This window comes from Geotrypetes seraphini, chromosome 1 (assembly GCF_902459505.1).
Source record: "Geotrypetes seraphini chromosome 1, aGeoSer1.1, whole genome shotgun sequence".
Lineage (NCBI taxonomy): Eukaryota > Metazoa > Chordata > Amphibia > Gymnophiona > Dermophiidae > Geotrypetes > Geotrypetes seraphini.
This window is the reverse complement of record NC_047084.1, coordinates 503,948,126-503,965,236: the sequence shown is the minus strand read 5'-3', so window position 1 is coordinate 503,965,236 and position 17,111 is coordinate 503,948,126. Positions and strand designations below refer to the sequence as shown.

Here is a 17,111-nt window from a genome sequence, read left to right as displayed (position 1 = left end):
GTAATTCACAAACTGAAGGCAAGTCCATGATTCTTTCTTCATATCTGAGTTTGGCATTTTGTTATTTTTACCATCTTTGTAGTGGAACTTATATTGTTACTTTTTCTAACTGCCGGTCCAGTGAGGGTGGGGGCACAGGCAGGGGGAGCGGGCATGTACTGATTGTAGCAGCAAACGTCTGCCAGTTCCAAGGGGGTTGGTGGTGGTAATAGAGGGGGAAGACTACAGGGAGGGTGATAGGGCACCATAGGGAAGAGAAGGGGAGGAATGGTAGAATATAAACCGTTGGTTTATATTCAAGTTACAATTTTCCCTTGAAAAAGGGATAGGATGGTATTTTGGTTTATATTTGGATGGGTTTATATTCAGGTAAATATGGTAAAATCTGATGGCCATCTTGCCTTCCTATGACTTACTATTAATGTGTGGAATATATTTTATCTGGGCTTCTAAAATGGTCTTTTTAAAATAAATGTCCTTTGGTCTGCCCAGTATGGCAATTCTTATGTCCTTAAGTTCCTTTCAGCAATTACAAATTGATCTCATTATGATCACTACTGCCTAGCAGCTCTACCCCATGATTTAGATCCAGTATACTAGTAAAAACTAGATTTCTGTATGAGAAGTATATCAGTTTTTGCAGCACAGCATTATACAATTATTCCTTTCAAACTGTATCTTCCCTGTTCTCTACTCTCCCAATCGCATATACACAGCTAAATCATACACAAAAGACAGATATAGATTCTGCTTCTGGTTCCCAACCCTGTCCTGGAGGACCCTCAGGCACGTCGGGTTTTCAGGATAGCCCTAATAAATATGCATGGAGCAGATTTGCATGCCTGTCACCTCCATTATATGCAGATCTCTCTCATGCATATTCATTAGGGCTATCCTGAAAACCAGACTGGCCTGAGTGTCCTCCAGGACAGGGTTGGGAACCACTGCATTAATACTCCTTGTGAACTTAAGAATTCACTTCTTTCCACTGCCTCACATGTGTACCAGAATGTAATTTGCCTTGATATTAGAAATGGAAAATGCAAGTAACAAATCTAAAATGCAATCCGAAATTCAAATCCACACAGAAACAGAAAACACAGACACATATTCAGAGGGACTGGGAATAATTCCATAAGGCATCCTCTCCATGTGTTTTCCACACCACGTAATCTCCTCCCATTGCTGCCACATTTGTTTCACTAGTGCAGGGGTGTCCAATGTCAGTCCTCGAGGGCCGCAATCCAGTCGGGTTTTCAGGATTTCCCCAATGAATATGCATGAGATCTATTAGCATACAATGAAAGCAGTGCATGCAAATAGACCTCATGTATATTCATTGGGGAAATCCTGAAAACCCGACTGGACTGCGGCCCTCGAGGACCGACATTGGACACCCCTGCACTAGTGGGTTGCCACTTAGCGATTCTAATCTTTAGATATAAATTTTACTGTGGAATCTAGTGACTGAAGCATATAACTCTCTTAATGGTTGCTATGTACAGCAAAGCCTAACAACAAACATAATTTGCTCCTGGCTGCTATATGTACTGTCAACTAGTGATGGAGAATCACAGCAATACCTGTGGCCATGAGAGAGTGACAACCTTTGATTAGATTATAAAATCCAACTTTTGAAAAGTATTGATGGTAACAATGGTTAGCTGTATCATCATGCATTATTATTTTAATTTTCCTTCCAAACTTATGGAATGTTTGGGTACTGCTCTATTCAACTGTCCCATGAGACATAGAAACATATATATATACACACATACAGGGGTGGAAAGGATTCCATGAGCCTTGTTCCGCATGCTTTCCCCACTTGTTTTTGGCTTGGCAACTTAATTCTAGCTTCTTTTAAAAACATTTAGCGCAAGTGAAATTTGTTTAACTGGACTATGGGGCCACAAGCATTCACTTGTGGCTATCTGGTTGGTAGGTTAACATAAGAACATAAGAATAACTTTACTGGGCCCATCTAGTCCTGTAGCCCATCTTCATGGTGGCCAATCCAGTTCAATAGTACTGGCCTATTTCATTCCACATCTTTCATCGATCCATCCATCCCAATCTTCCAGACAAGAGGCAGATTGTGGCTCCCATCAAAGCCTCTACTTTATCCACCCTCCTAGCAATTAACGTCTTATGTGAGGTACTAGCCCAAAATAAACTTCCACCTCAAATCGGCATCACTTCATTTTATATATATTTTTTTCTATTTTCCCCAGTTTTCACATTATTCTTTATCTTCTATTTTATTAGCTTTTACAATTTATTCAAATGAACTGCAGCTTGACTCTTCACAGCAGAGGTGATCAACATGAATTCACATTTTGCATATGCTATTTTAAGGTTCAGCCTCGTTCTGTGTATTTCACAGTTTCTTCTTTGCTTATTTCAAAATCAGCAAGGAACAAACAATGAGATACACAGTAGACTGAACTTTGAACAGCATTTTGTGAAATTTCCCTTCAAAGCCTGACACATGTACTCATTTGAAAAAGGTACTAGTGTGGCCTTGAAGCTTATACATATACAGTATTTCATTTGTACAATAAACAATATCACAAACTATAAAGATTCCACCAGAGAAAACAATGATGAATCCCAAAAAACAGGCTGATGTATCCACAGGGGATCCTAACTATTAGCCTGATGACTTGCTAATATAGGAACAAACAAACATACCTATTAAAATCTTTTTCACTAGTTTGAAATATTTATTCTTGACACAGACAAGCTCCAACATCATGGTCTAAAGCAAGCCAAGGAGAATTGCCCTGAAGACTCAGTAATAATGTAGTCATGGCTAGGGTTACCATATTTATGAAGACAAAAAAAGGACACATTGCCCCGCCCATACTCCACCCATTTCCTTAGTTCCCCTTCCCATCCTCTGTATCCTTTTAGTGCTTCACTCTCTCTCTCACCCCACCCCTTTCTCCAATTCTCTTCCCCCATGGGTGCTTCTCTCTGTCTCCTTCTTTCCAAACTCCCCCTCTCTCCTAATCTCCTGTTGTTTCTGTCTGTCCTCTCCCACCAAGCACCACCTTACTCCATGCTGTTTCCTGAGCCCCCTCCCTCCCCTCATGCTGTTTCCCCAGCCTCCTTCCCTCCCCGCATGCTGTTTCCCATCAGGACCTCTCTAGCTCCCGACCCCCCCCCCAACTACCTCATCCCTGGGCCCAGCTGCTGTAATTGAATCTTCGGACAGCCAGCAACAGCAATGAGGTAAGTCTGCTACCGCTGGCCTGCCCCGGAAGCCGACTCTCTGCAGTGACTTTCTATTCCCCTGTAGGCTTGCAGAGAGCGGCTTCTGAGGCAAGCCGGTGGCAGCAGGTTTACCTCGTTGTTGCTGCCAGCTGGGCCCGAGAAGGAAGTAGGCGGGGGAATCAGCTAAACCCAGACAGATGCCCCCATTTTTTAAAAAACTGTCCGGCCACCCCGACAGTCCCTGAAAGAGAGGACATGTATGGATTTTCCGGGATGTCTGATAACCCTAGTTATGTCACCAGGTAATGAGACCTTCATTTTAGTGATTACCCCAACAAATGCAGACATTATTTTATCAACACTATTTTATAAGGAAATAAACAACAGAAGCCTGCATAAAACAGTTATACCCAATCACAAATGAATAGTCTATATTCTGCCTCATTGGAAACCATCTGTTCATGAATTTAAACATCTTTAAAGTACTTAAGAGAATAATAAAGCAAAGTACTACTTACGGAACTGATAAATGTGTTCATAGTACTTGGACTCTGGCATGGCTGTGATGGTGACAACTGGACAGCTATTTCCACCCAACGTTTGACATAACGCATCTTGCCGAAAATAAATCTGTTGAGGGTTATGCATGGATTCCAGTTTTTGAAGATGCATCTTCTCCCCCAAAATAAAAAGACTGTAAGTTCATTGACATTTTGATTTTAAAGAATACAAATATGTGGCTTTTTTTCAGCCTATGCAGATTTCTAGGCCAACATCTCTCTGTCAGGCTTTACATCACTTATGATGCATACTGTGGCATAGCAAGGGTAGGAGGCACCCAGGGTGGTGGTGCCCCCCTGCACCCTCCTCTCCGCCACCCCCCCCCCACTCCACACTTGCACCCTTCTTTCCTGCCCCGTACCTCTTTAAATTTTTTGCCAGTGCAAGCAGCTCTTCCAGCCTGCTGTTCGTGCTGGCATTGGCTTTCCCTCTGACATCACTTCCTGGCCCTGTGACCTGGAAGTGATTTCGGAGGGAGCCAAGCTAGCACTAGCAGCAGGCCAGAGTATTGCTCACGCTGGCAAAGAATTTAAAGAGATATGGGGGTGGGAAAGGAGGAAGCAAGTGGTTTACGTGTGGCAATGAAGTATTCAGCAACTTGTTCAGAGTCAAAAGGTGCTGCAGAGGGAATCAAACTCACAACCTAAGGGTGCCGAGGCATCTGCTCTAACCACTAGGCCACTCCTCCACAGTTTCATCTATGAAGGCCCAGGACTCTCAATAAAAGTTTTAAGACAGTAACAGCAAGTTGGAGGAGCAACACTATTCTACATAGAACAAACTTGAAGGATTGGGATGAGATGGGTTGAGTAACTGCTCTCACCTGATCTGATCCCAGGCAGTTTGAAGCTGCTCTTCTGCATTGATATTGATGTTTATTAAAACACTTTATATATTGCTTAGCTACATTTAAAAGATCAAAGCGGTTTACAAAATAATTAAAAAAAATTAAAAAACAGAAAAGAACTCTAGTAAGATAGGAAAGATTCACATCAAGCAAGGTAACAGAAACAGTCTTACGCTCCTAAAGACAGCTTTGGTCACAACATCGAGTCCCTTCCAATTCTCACAGGAAAGCCTTTTGGAAATAAAATGCCTTCAGATGCTTTTTGAAAGACTCCAGTGATTCTGAGGGGTGCCAATATTTCTCAAAATTTCAGAAAATTGTAGTACGTGGCTATAGGTTCTCACCTAAAAGGATTATAGCCAAAATAGGTGCACCACTTTGCAACCCCTTCAGAGCAAATTCTGAGCTATATTTTAAAAATGAACAGATCCAGATGGATATAGCTAAAGTAGCTTTAGTATGGTGAAATGTGGTGGTGGCTATGTCTGAAAATAGCACCCTGGATTATTATGCATTCTTAAGCACCACCAAGGGAGGAGGCACTTTCCGCCGGACCCCCCCAGGAGAGGGTGAGTAGCAGCAGTGTTTGAAGCCATACCTCACCGCTGAACCAACTGTCTAAAAGATCAGCTCGCCAGTGGCTTGCTGGAGGAGGCACTTTCTGCCAGACCCCACTGGGAGAGAGAGAAGGAAAGGCTGAGTAGCGGTAGCATTTGACATAACATGCCGCCTCTGAATCGACTGCCTAAAACATCGGCCCGCTAGTGGTTTGCTGGAGGAGGCACTGTCCACCAGATCCCCCGGGAGAGTGAGGAGGAGAGGCTGAGAAGCGGCGGCGTTTGACATCATACACCGCCACTGCCTAAAAGCTTGCCAGTGGTGCGTGGCCTTGGGCGTGCCCTAAGGGGCATATTTGGCCCCTTGGGAGCCCTGAAATGAGCCAAAAGGAAATAGAGCTTGATTATGTCGCTCCTTGAGGTAAAAGTCTCTTTATAATTTTACTATCATAGTCAAACGGAAAGGGAAGGTGAAGGGTGCAAGTACAAAAAAAACTGTTTTAGTATGCAATCTAAAACACCCATTGTGAATATGGGTGACTTGTCCATATCGGGCACCTCCATGAGTGAGGGTGGACGCTCTACTCCTGTTTGTCTACCTGGGGTAAGTTCCCAAGAAGGTACAACCCCAAGAGACAAAATTATCTATAGATTCAAGTTTGACTCTTCAAGTGCAACCAAAAGCTGTTTGTGATATTCTAACAGCTGTGGTATGTCTTAACATGGCTAAATGACCCTCTCTTCTCTATCCACTAACAAATTGTACCTAAACGCTTATAACTTTCCTTAAACTAAACTACTGTATTTCCCCCCTCTCTCTTTCTGCATACTCTCCCTGTATTTAATTCTCTCCAAAAACTATAAATCCAATCCCTAAACCTGTTGTACTACTTATATGTCTAGTTACTCCCCACTGTGTATGTTCATTTGTAAACCGTTCTGAGCTATTGGGAGGACGGGATAAAAATCTAAATAAATAAATAAAAATAAATAAATAAATAAATCTATTGATTATTCTCAAGATATTACATTGAAAGATATCTGGTTAGTTGTGGTTAGAACGGAAGAGTGTATAAAATCTACTATACAACAACTTTGTAGTTTCTCTCAACAAACAGTTGATAAATTTCAAGAAGCAGATGCTAAAATTGACAAAATGGATACTAGATTGTCAGAGATATTGTTACAGATATTGTTAAATTTTCCTAATATTCACTTTGTTTCTTCTGCATTAGTAAAAGGCAATCTGATTATGCACAGACAATTAGAGTTTCTTGAAAATCAAATTTGAGCAAGGACATTCCATTTTTGGATTTTCCTGTTATCTACTGTCTCCGGAAATTCATTTCAATCCTGTATTCTTACCTTAGAGGTTGGGAGAAAGTTTCTTGTGGGTATAGGGTGAGGGTGGGAAGCTGACTTGAACTGTTTATTTAATGATTCTCAATGGAGGACTACCGCATTTTCTCGCATATAACGCGCGCATTATACGTGGTTTTTACGTACCGCGCATACCCTCGCACGTTATACGCGTGAGCGCGTTGTACAAAATTTTTTTTACATAGTTCCCCCCCCGACGTCCGATTCACCCCCCGCAGGACCGCTCGCACCCCCACCCTGAAGGACCGCTCGCACGCACTCCCACCCGCACCTGCACCCCCACAGCCTCCCGACCCCCCCCCACATCATGTAGAAGCTCCTACCGGTGTCCTGCTGCTTCCTCTTGGCGGTCCCGACACCCGACACGATCGGGGCAAGAGGGAACTCAAGCCCTCTTGCCCCAGCCAACCGCGGCACCTCCGACACGATCAGGGCAAGCGGGAGCTCAAGCCCTCTTGCCCCCCCCGACTCCTCGACACGATCGGGGCAAAAGGGAGCCCAAGCCCTCTTGCCCCGCCGACTCCCCAACTCACCGACAATATCGGGTCAGGAGGGAGCCCAAGTCCTCCTGGCCCTGGCGACCCCCCCCCCCGCTAGTTGTTCGGGCAGGAGGGAGCCCAAACCCTCCTGGCCACGGCGACCCCCTACCTCCACCCCGCACTACATTACAGGCAGGAGGGATCCCAGGCCCTCCTGCCCTCGACGCAAACCCCCCCTACCCCCAACGACCGCCCCCCCAAGAACCTCCAACCGCCCCCCCCCCAGCCGACCCGCGACCCCCCTGGCCGACCCCCATGATACCCCCACCCCCCTTCCCCGTACCTTTGTGTAGTTGGCCGGACAGACGGGAGTCAAACTCGCCTGTCCGGCAGGCAGCCAACAACGGAATGAGGCCGGATTGGCCCATCCGTCCCAAAGCTCCGCCTACTGGTGGGGCCTAAGGCGCCTGGGCCAATCAGAATAGGCCCGGGAGCCTTAGGTCCCACCTGGGGGCGGGGCCTGAGGCACATGGGCCCAACCCGACCATGTGCCCAAGGCCCCGCCCCCAGGAGGGACCTAAGGCTCCCGGGTCTATTCTGATTGTCCCAGGCGCCTTAGGCCCCACCAGTAGGCGGAGCTTTGGGACGGATGGGCCAATCCGGCCTCATTCCGTCGTTGGCTGCCTGCCGGACAGGCAGGTTTGGCTCCCGTCTGTCCGGCCAACTACACAAAGGTATGGGGAAGGGGGGTGGGGGTGTCGTGGGGGTCGGCCAGGGGAGTCGCGGGTCGGCTGGGGGGGCGGTCGGAGGTTCTTAGGGGGGGTGGTCATTGGGAGGGGGATTTGCGTCGAGGGCAGGAGGGCCTGGGATCCCTCCTGCCCGTAATGTAGTGCGGGATGGGGGTAGGGGGTCGCGTGGCCAGGAGGGTTTGGGCTCCCTCCTGGCCCGAACAACTAGCGGGGGGGTGGGGTCACCAGGGCCAGGAGGACTTGGGCTCCCTCCTGCCCCGATATTGTCGGGGAATTGGGGAGTCGGCGGGGCAAGAGGGCTTGGGCTCCCTTTTGCCCTGATCGTGTCGGGGAGTCGGGGGGGGGCAAGAGGGCTTGAGCTCCCTCTTGCCCCGATCGTGTCGGGGGTGCCGCGGTTGGCTGGGGCAAGAGGGCTTGAGCTCCCTCTTGCCCCGATCGTGTCAGGTGTGCCGCGGTTGGCTGGGGCAAGAGGGCTTGAGCTCCCTCTTGCCCCGATCGTGTCGGGGAGTCGGGGGGGGGCAAGAGGGCTTGAGCTCCCTCTTGCCCCGATCGTGTCGGGGGTGCCGCGGTTGGCTGGGGCAAGAGGGCTTGAGCTCCCTCTTACCCCGATCGTGTCGGGGATGTCGCGGTTGGCTGGGGCAAGAGGGCTTGAGCTCCCTCTTGCCCCGATCGTGTCGGGGATGCCGCGGTTGGCTGGGGCAAGAGGGCTTGAGCTCCCTCTTGCCCCGATCGTGTCAGGTGTGCCGCGATTGGCTGGGGCAAGAGGGCTTGAGCTCCCTCTTGCCCCGATCGTGTCGGGGAGTCGGGGGGGGGCAAGAGGGCTTGAGCTCCCTCTTGCCCCGATCGTGTCGGGGGTGCCGCGGTTGGCTGGGGCAAGAGGGCTTGAGCTCCCTCTTACCCCGATCGTGTCGGGGATGCCGCGGTTGGCTGGGGCAAGAGGGCTTGAGCTCCCTCTTGCCCCGATCGTGTCGGGGAGTCGGGGGGGGCAAGAGGGCTTGAGCTCCCTCTTGCCCCGATCGTGTCGGGGAGTCGGGGGGGGCAAGAGGGAGCTCCCTCTTGCCCCGATCGTGTCAGGTGTGCCGCGGTTGGCTGGGGCAAGAGGGCTTGAGCTCCCTCTTGCCCCGATCGTGTCGGGGAGTCGGGGGGGGGGGGCAAGAGGGCTTGAGCTCCCTCTTGCCCCGATCGTGTCGGGGGTGCCGCGGTTGGCTGGGGCAAGAGGGCTTGAGCTCCCTCTTACCCCGATCGTGTCGGGGATGCCGCGGTTGGCTGGGGCAAGAGGGCTTGAGCTCCCTCTTGCCCCGATCGTGTCGGGGAGTCGGGGGGGGGGGGCAAGAGGGCTTGAGCTCCCTCTTGCCCCGATCGTGTCGGGTGTGCCGCGGTTGGCTGGGGCAAGAGGGCTTGAGCTCCCTCTTACCCCGATCGTGTCGGGGATGCCGCGGTTGGCTGGGGCAAGAGGGCTTGAGCTCCTTCTTGCCCCGATCGTGTCGGGGAGTCGGGACCGCCAAGAGGAAGCAGCAGGACACCGGTAGGAGCTTCTACATGATGGGGGGGGGGTCGAGAGCCTGTGGGGGTGTGAGCGGTCCTTCAGGGGGGGGGTGCGGGTTCGGGTGGGAGTGCGTGCGAGCGGTCCTTCGGGGTGCGGGTGCGTGCGAGCGGTCCTGCGGGGGGGGGGGGTGAATCGGATGTCGGGGGGGCATCAGGCTTTCAGGGTGGGGACAGGACTTCAAGGGGGAGAGGAGAGTCGGGGCGGCCAGAGGAGAGTCGGGGCGGGCGAAAGGAGAGTCGGGCGGCGACGGGAGAGTCGGGCAGCATGCGCGGTATACGGGTGTGCGCGGTATATAAAAATTTCTGTACATAGATGTTTTTCGCGCGCTATACCCGTGTGCGCGTTTTACACGGGTGCGCGTTATCTACGTGAAAATACGGTATTTGTTTGGAGGTCCAGAAAGCCTCTATGTGTGTACTGTGCAGGAAAATGCTTATAAGGTCCTCTCTAGATGGTATTTGACGCCAGACCGGCTCCATAGGATATTTCTGGCTGTGCCGGATATCTGTTGGAGATGTGGGGACCCCGGAGGAACCTTCCTTCATATTTGGTGGACATATTTAAAAGTCCGGTCCTTTTGAATGCAAGTAACACAAAAGCTTGCTGGCTGGATAACGGGATTTGTGCCTCTTACACCACAGAGCTGTTTGTTGTGGCTTTTGAATGCTAGACCAACAAAGTAGCAAAGTCACCTAATCTGTCAGGGGTTAGTGGCTGCAAAATATTTAATTGCATTATTCTGGAAAAAGGCAGAGACTCCATTCCTTCATGAGTGGATTGCATGTCTGAAACAGTTGGTGAACCAGAAATGTATTATAGCTACCTGAAAAGGGTTATATTACATTACATTACGGATTTCTATTCCGCTTGTACCTTGCGGTTCTAAGCAGATTACATTGGAAGATAACTGGGCATTTCCAGGAAGTTACATTACATTGGGAAATAGCTGGACATTTCCAAGAAGTTACATTACATTGGAAGATAGCTGGACATTTCCAGGAAGATACATTGGAAGATAGCTGGACATTTCCATGAAATTACATTACATTAGAAGGTAGTTGGTTTCAAGTTACATAGTGAGGTTTCAGGTTATTTTGTGACATAGAGAAGAAGATTCATGTTAGGTTAGGTTAACCAAATATGTTTTTTGAATAGTAGTGTTTTTATTTCTTTTCGGAATGCTTTATAGTCTGTTGTTGTAGTCTCAACATAAAGATTGAGTGTCGATCCTGCAGAAGATTGATAGTCCATAGGCTGTAAGCATGGTAAGGGGGGATTACAGTAGATTTTTGATGGGTTCTTGGTTGATTATTTTGCTATAGTGCATAGTATCTGGGCATTAGAGGGAGTGGGTGGGGAAGGAGAGGGAGGGATTACAGAAGTATATACGGAATTGAGATGTTGGTATATCATGGTTTTCTGTTCTGTATTATAGTTTTCTATGAATATAGAGATATGTCATTTTGAGACATTTCTTGTTGAGGTGGGATCCTTTGGTGTTCAACAGTTTTGATTTGTCTTGTATTTTGATCTCTACCAATATGTGTATTGGCTTGTAAATGGTTTGACCAATTTTCTGCTATGTTTGTTTACTGGAAAACTTTAATAAAAACTTCTTGGAAAAAAAAAGTAATTGGATCCAGATCAGATGAGTAGGGAGGGTGTTCCAATACAGCTATTTGTTTTCTGGCTAAAAATTCCCTCACAGACAGTGCTGTGTGAGCTGGTGGATTGTCGTGATGCAAGAACCATGGGTTGTTGGCAAAAAGTTCAGGTCATTTTCATCTAATTTTTTCACACAGCCTTTTCAACACTTCCAAAATGTATACTTGGTTAACTGTTTGTCCAGTTGGTACAAATTTATAATGAACAATCCCTCTGATATCAAAAGAGGTTAGCAACATTGTTTTGACTCTTGATTTGGACTGGTAGAATATTTTGGTTGTGGAGAATTGGCTGACTTCCATTGTGAACTTTCACACTTTGTTTCAGGATTGTATTCACCAGTGAAAACATGGCACAAAACATCATCTTGCTTCTCCAAAAGGTCTTGGTAAATTTTGACTCTCCTTTGCTTTTGTTCATCGGTGAGCTTCTTTGGGACCATTTTTGCACACACCTTTCTCATGTCAAGATTTTCAGTTAAGGTTTTTCCTCTATCGATGTTTACTTGGTCCGCTATGGTTCTCACAGTCAGCCAACGATTTTGACACACAATTCGATAAATTTTTGCAATGTTTTCATCAGTTCTGCTTGTTACTGGCCGCCCTGACCTTTCATCAGTGACACTTTCTCTCCCCTCAGAAAAACGTTCAATCCATTTTTACACGCTGTTTTCTTCATGACATTATTCCCATAAACTTGGACTAACATGTCCCTGATTTCACTTCCACTCTTGCCAAGTTTAACAAGAAATTTAATATTTGTTTGTTGCTTTAATTCAAACTCTGACATTTTCACGACTGCACACAAAAACACGCAACGATAATGAACGCCACTCAACAAGACACCGCCACATGTCAACAGACTTAAAGATCTCAATCTGTATACTTTGGAGGAAAGGTGGGAGAGGGAAGATTAATGATAGTCATTTAAATACCTACGTAATATAAATGTGCATGAGTCGAGTCTCTTTCATTTGAAAGGAAACTCTGCAACGAGAAGGCATAGGATAAAGTTAAGAGGTGATAGGTTCCAGAGTAATCTGAGGAAATACTTTTTTATGGAAAGGGTGGCAGATGCATGGAACAGTCTCCTGGAAGAGGTGGTGAAAACAGAGACTGTGTCTGAATTCAAGAGGGCCTGGGACAGGCACGTGGGATCTCTCGGAGAGTGAAAGAGATAATGGTTACTGTGGATGGGCAGACTAGATGGGACATTTGGCCTTTATCTGCCATCATGTTTCTATGTAACATGTACACAGCTGTGAGACACTGATATGCCAAGATTATGAAACCTTACCGAGTTGTTTGTACAGTGCTGCCAACGTAAGTGCACGGAGGCAAGTTTGTAAAATTAACTGCCAGACCTCATATATCAGTTAACTGTTTAAAGTTACAGAGTGATCACACAGTTCAATACCGACTTCCATAAGTATATTCATTGTGATCATCATGACAACAAGACTAGTCAGATGATCCCTAAAGCTGAATCATTCATTTCTGCCATTCCTATTCTCCTATTCCAGCTTTCCTGTCCTTCTCTTTTCTCTGCTCCTTTCAGCTTCCCCCAATCCATCCCGTATTCTTATCTGTCTCCTCTAAATTTCCTCCTCAGTCTTGTTCTCACCCTCTCTTATGCACATTTTCAGTCCTGCCAGAGCTCCTGCTTCTCTATTAGCTGTACCACCCTCCATTTTAAACCCACAATCCATCATGGCATCTAAGTCATTTATGCAGACTGCAAGCTATAAAGTTAACTTCTGGTCCAAGGCAGATGTTAAGTTTTAGGACTTAATGAATACTCACATGGCCATATAGTGCATGCATCAAACCTTCTCATGTAGTCATTCTGCCTCCATAAGGGCCACGTTGAAACTAGTTTAGCGTGCACACTAAGTTTTGATGCATAGGACCCAACATTTTTCATAAAAATAAAAATTTTACTTAGCTGATGAAACATTTTTACTCCAATTTATTTATCTTTTTAACGCCTTCTATTAAATAGATGCAACGTTTCATTTGCTTGAACACTGAAAAAAACATTCCTTCATATGAATAATGTTATTTAAAAGAATTAAAAGTCATTTTTAAAATCCAATAGCAATCAATGACTCATTAAAAGACTGTTTACAGTCAAAAGTCAGAAAACATTTGGAAAAAGCTGCTTGCATCACATCTATAATAAGTATGGATAAAGTAAGTGAGGCCAGCGATCAGCTTACCTTTAAAGTTGAATATGTATATGGATAGTGATAGGCAAAATAGCAGACATCATCCTTATGAGGGAAATTCACTGTAAATGTCATTGTGTAGTAGGATTTTCCTTTCTGACCGCCAGTAGCAATTGAACTTCTAGAAAAGTGATTTCTATGAATGCAAAATAATTGTGTTAAAAATTAAAAGATCATGGCCAATATACAACTCATAGATCTATAAGGCCTTTTATCCAAGATCTCTGGATCAATTCTGGCTGAGTTGACTAATGATCAAAAGTTACTGCAATCGGCAAGTTACTGCAATCGGCTATGTTAAGTCAATTGGGAGACTCAGTCTCCACAACAAACATGCAGCAATTTCAATATGACTGAAATGTTCCTAATGTGAGTGTATAATGTATACAGTAGTACTATCACATTCAATACCTCTTTCAGCAGTGAGAAGCTTCATCAGACACCGTATTCTACAGATCAGGCTAAATTGTTGCAAATATACCTTATAACCACCATCTTAGGGACCCCTGATGAAGACGTGTTGATCGAAACATGTACTGTGTCGGGTCCTTTTATCTATCATAAAGTGGTCTATCTGTATGCAACAAGTTGTTTATTGAAATAAATATTGCCTGCATCTTGTACAGTAGTCTGCAGATTTCTTTTTTGTCTTTGATTTACTGTGCCCTTACTGCAGATTTGTTGGATTTTGTTTCTTTGTCCGAAACCTAATGTGAGTGTACAATGTACATTACTATCACATTCAATACCTCATTCAATTAAATTTAACAACCCAGATCCTTAGCGGTACCACTTTAGGCTCAAAACTTTTCATTGCCTAAATCTTTGTGTCGAACTAGCTATGAACAACCTATATGTACAATTCTAATTGTCACAAGATCTCAAACACCCAAGGCACTACTCGTATAATTTTTCATGCCCTTGCTGGAGTTGAATATTCATCATTGATCTTGTCATTTATTCTATGCAGGCACAATTGCATTTTAATTATTTGTATGTGCCTTTTTTGAGCTTTAAAGGTGATAATTATACTATGCTCTTCCCGCACCACAAACACCTTTAAAGCTCAAAAAAGGCAGGGGTGATATTTTGAAGAGTATTAGCCCCTGAGGAAAGCAGTGAAACGGGCTAGGTAGCCATCGGGCTGAAAGATAAGTGCTCTTCTTAAGTATAGTAGCTCACCACATACAAATAATTAAAAAGCAACTGTGCCTGCATAGAATAAATGACAAGACCGATGATGAAAATTTAACCCCAGCAAGGGCATGAAAAATTATACGAGTAGTGCCTTGGGTGTTTGAGATCTTGTGACAATTAGAACTGTACATATAGGCTGTTCATAGCTAGTACGAGACATATCAGTTGAACAATCTGAGTTTCCTTTATTGCAGTTTGGATTACCTAAAGCTCTGTGTGTCATATTGTCACTGGATCTTTACTTCCTTATTAGGTGTGAAATTTATTTCAATGTAATCTATTTTAATAACTTATATAGCTTTAAAGCAGATTAGCTTTCTGGTCTCTGAAAGTATCCCTATTCAGAGACCACAAAGCCTGTAAACATCTAAAATAGATGAGACATTTTTGAAAGTGAAATGGCCAACTTTTGGATAGCAAGAAAGCAGGCAAAAAAAAGTCTGTTTGGCATCCTCTTGAGATATCTTGCAGAGCAGAAGAGCAGCCCACCATAATTCCTGTATGATGTATTCTGAGAATTCCAGGAAGAGAAAACTACTGTATTTAACTGTAAACCAGTACAATTTCATAAGAACATAAGCAGTGCCTCTGCTGGGTCAGACCAGAGGCCCATCATGCCCAGCAGTCCACTCACGCGGCGGCCCATCAGGTCCAGGACCTGTATAGTAATCCTCTATCTATACCCTTCTATCCCCTTTTCCTTCAGGAAATTATCTAATCCTTTCTTGAACCCCAATACCATACTCTGTCCTATCACACCCTCTGGAAGCGCATTCCAGGTGTCCACCACCCTCTGGGTGAAGAAGAACTTCCTAGCATTGGTTCTGAATCCGTCCCCTCTTAATTTTTCTGAATGTCCTCTCATTCTTGTAGTTTTTGAAAGTTTGAAGAATCTGTCCCTCTCCACTTTCTCTATGCCCTTCATGATCTTGTAAGTTTCTATCATGTCCCCTCCAAGTCTCCGCTTTTCCAGGGAAAAGAGCCCCAGTTTCTCTAATCTTTCAGCATGTGAAAGGTTTTCCATACCTTTTATCAATCGTGTTGCTCTTTTCTGGACCCTCTCGAGTATCGCCATATCCTTCTTAAGGTACGGTGATCAATATTGGACGCAGTACTCCAGATGCGGGCGCACCATCGCCCGATACAACGGCAGGATAACTTCTTTCGTTCTGGTTGTAATACCTTTCTTGATAATAGCTAGCATTCTATTCGCCTTCTTAGAGGCCACTGCGCACTGTGCCGACGGCTTCATTGTTCTGTCCACTATTACCCCAAGTCCTTTTCTAGGGTACTTTCACCCATTACCAGCCCTCCCATCGTATAGCTGTACTTTGGGTTTCTGCTTCCTATATGCAAGACTTTACATTTCTCTACATTAAACTTCATCTGCCTTCTCGTCGCCCACTTTCCTAGTTTGTTCAGGTCCCTTTGTAAATCTTCACAGTTCTCTTTAGTCCTAACTCCACTAAATAGTTTGGTGTCATCTGCAAATTTTATTACTTCGCACTTCGTCCCTGTATCTAGATCGTTTATAAATACATTGAACAGCAGCGGTCTGAGCACCGATCCTTGCGGAACTAAGACAAAACCAAATTTTTCCTGGTAAGCTCAAACGATAAAATTAAAGACACATCAATCTTCTTGAATGGTCAGGTCTTCCCTATTGACCATTCCATAAAAATTCTGAGAGTGACTCTGGACCGCCACCTCACTCTAACTCTGGACCGCCACCTCACTCTAAACACTCACACAGATTTACTGGTTATAAAATGCTTCTCGATACTATGGAAACTCAGAACCATCAGAAAATACTTTGATGCATCATCATTCCGCCTATTGGTTCAATCTTCCATCTTGAGCATGCTCGACTATTGCAACATCATTTACTTAGGATCCTTAAAAAAAAAACATTCTAAGACTCAGAGTTATTCAGAATTCAGCAGTTTGATTGATTTTTAGGCTGAAGACATGGGAGCACATTAATCCCTATTATCAAAAACTTCATTGGCTGCCCCTGTAAGCAAGAGTTCTGTTTAAATTTTTCTGTCTTTGTTACAAATCAATATTTGGTCTGGCCCCCACGTACCTGGTTTCCCAATTTAATCTGGATCGTTCTATTACGCTCACACGTAGAATTCATCTGTTCACCTATCCGACAATAAAGGCCTGCCACTACAAAAGATTCCTAGACAGAACGCTCGCCTTCCAGGCAGGCAAATGGAACGATTGGCTGGGTAAAATTATCACGCATTCCTCATCCTACCTCAATTTTAGAAAATCTGTAAAAACGAATCTGTTTAATCGAATTGTAACCTAAGAATTTTTATAAACTTTCCTTTTCTTCCTTTCTGTAAGCTTGTATGCGATGTCTTTGTATTGTGACCACTTCACTGTTTGTCCAGCTCCTTTCGCTGTAAACTGCCTTGAATCATCACGGCTTATATTTGATCACAATGTAGTGTAAACTCTTTGCTGATTGTCCAGCACATCTTGTTGTAAACCGCCTCGAACTTTCATGGCTTTGGCGGTACATAAGAATAAAATTATTATTATTATTATTATTATTGTGGCCCTTCACTCCTACCTGCCAACCAATTTTTGATCCATCTATGTACGTCTCCTTCCACCCCATGGTTCTTCAGTTTCCGTAGTAGGCGTTCATTGGGTATCTTGTCAAAGGCTTTCTG

General features: G+C 45.2%; 1 protein-coding gene across 4 annotated transcripts in view; it reads right to left on the bottom strand.

Annotated features, from left to right (window-relative positions):
• Positions 1-17,111, bottom strand: part of AGTPBP1 (ATP/GTP binding protein 1) — a 325,031-nt gene that overhangs the window by 71,149 nt on the left and 236,771 nt on the right. For all 4 annotated transcript variants that reach the window (XM_033927773.1, XM_033927782.1, XM_033927801.1 and 1 more), the window contains 2 exons: positions 13,219-13,363; positions 3,735-3,888 (listed from right to left, as the gene is read on the bottom strand). In XM_033927773.1, coding sequence (XP_033783664.1) covers positions 3,735-3,888; positions 13,219-13,363 — 299 coding nt within the window. The remainder of the gene's footprint in view (positions 1-3,734; positions 3,889-13,218; positions 13,364-17,111) is intronic.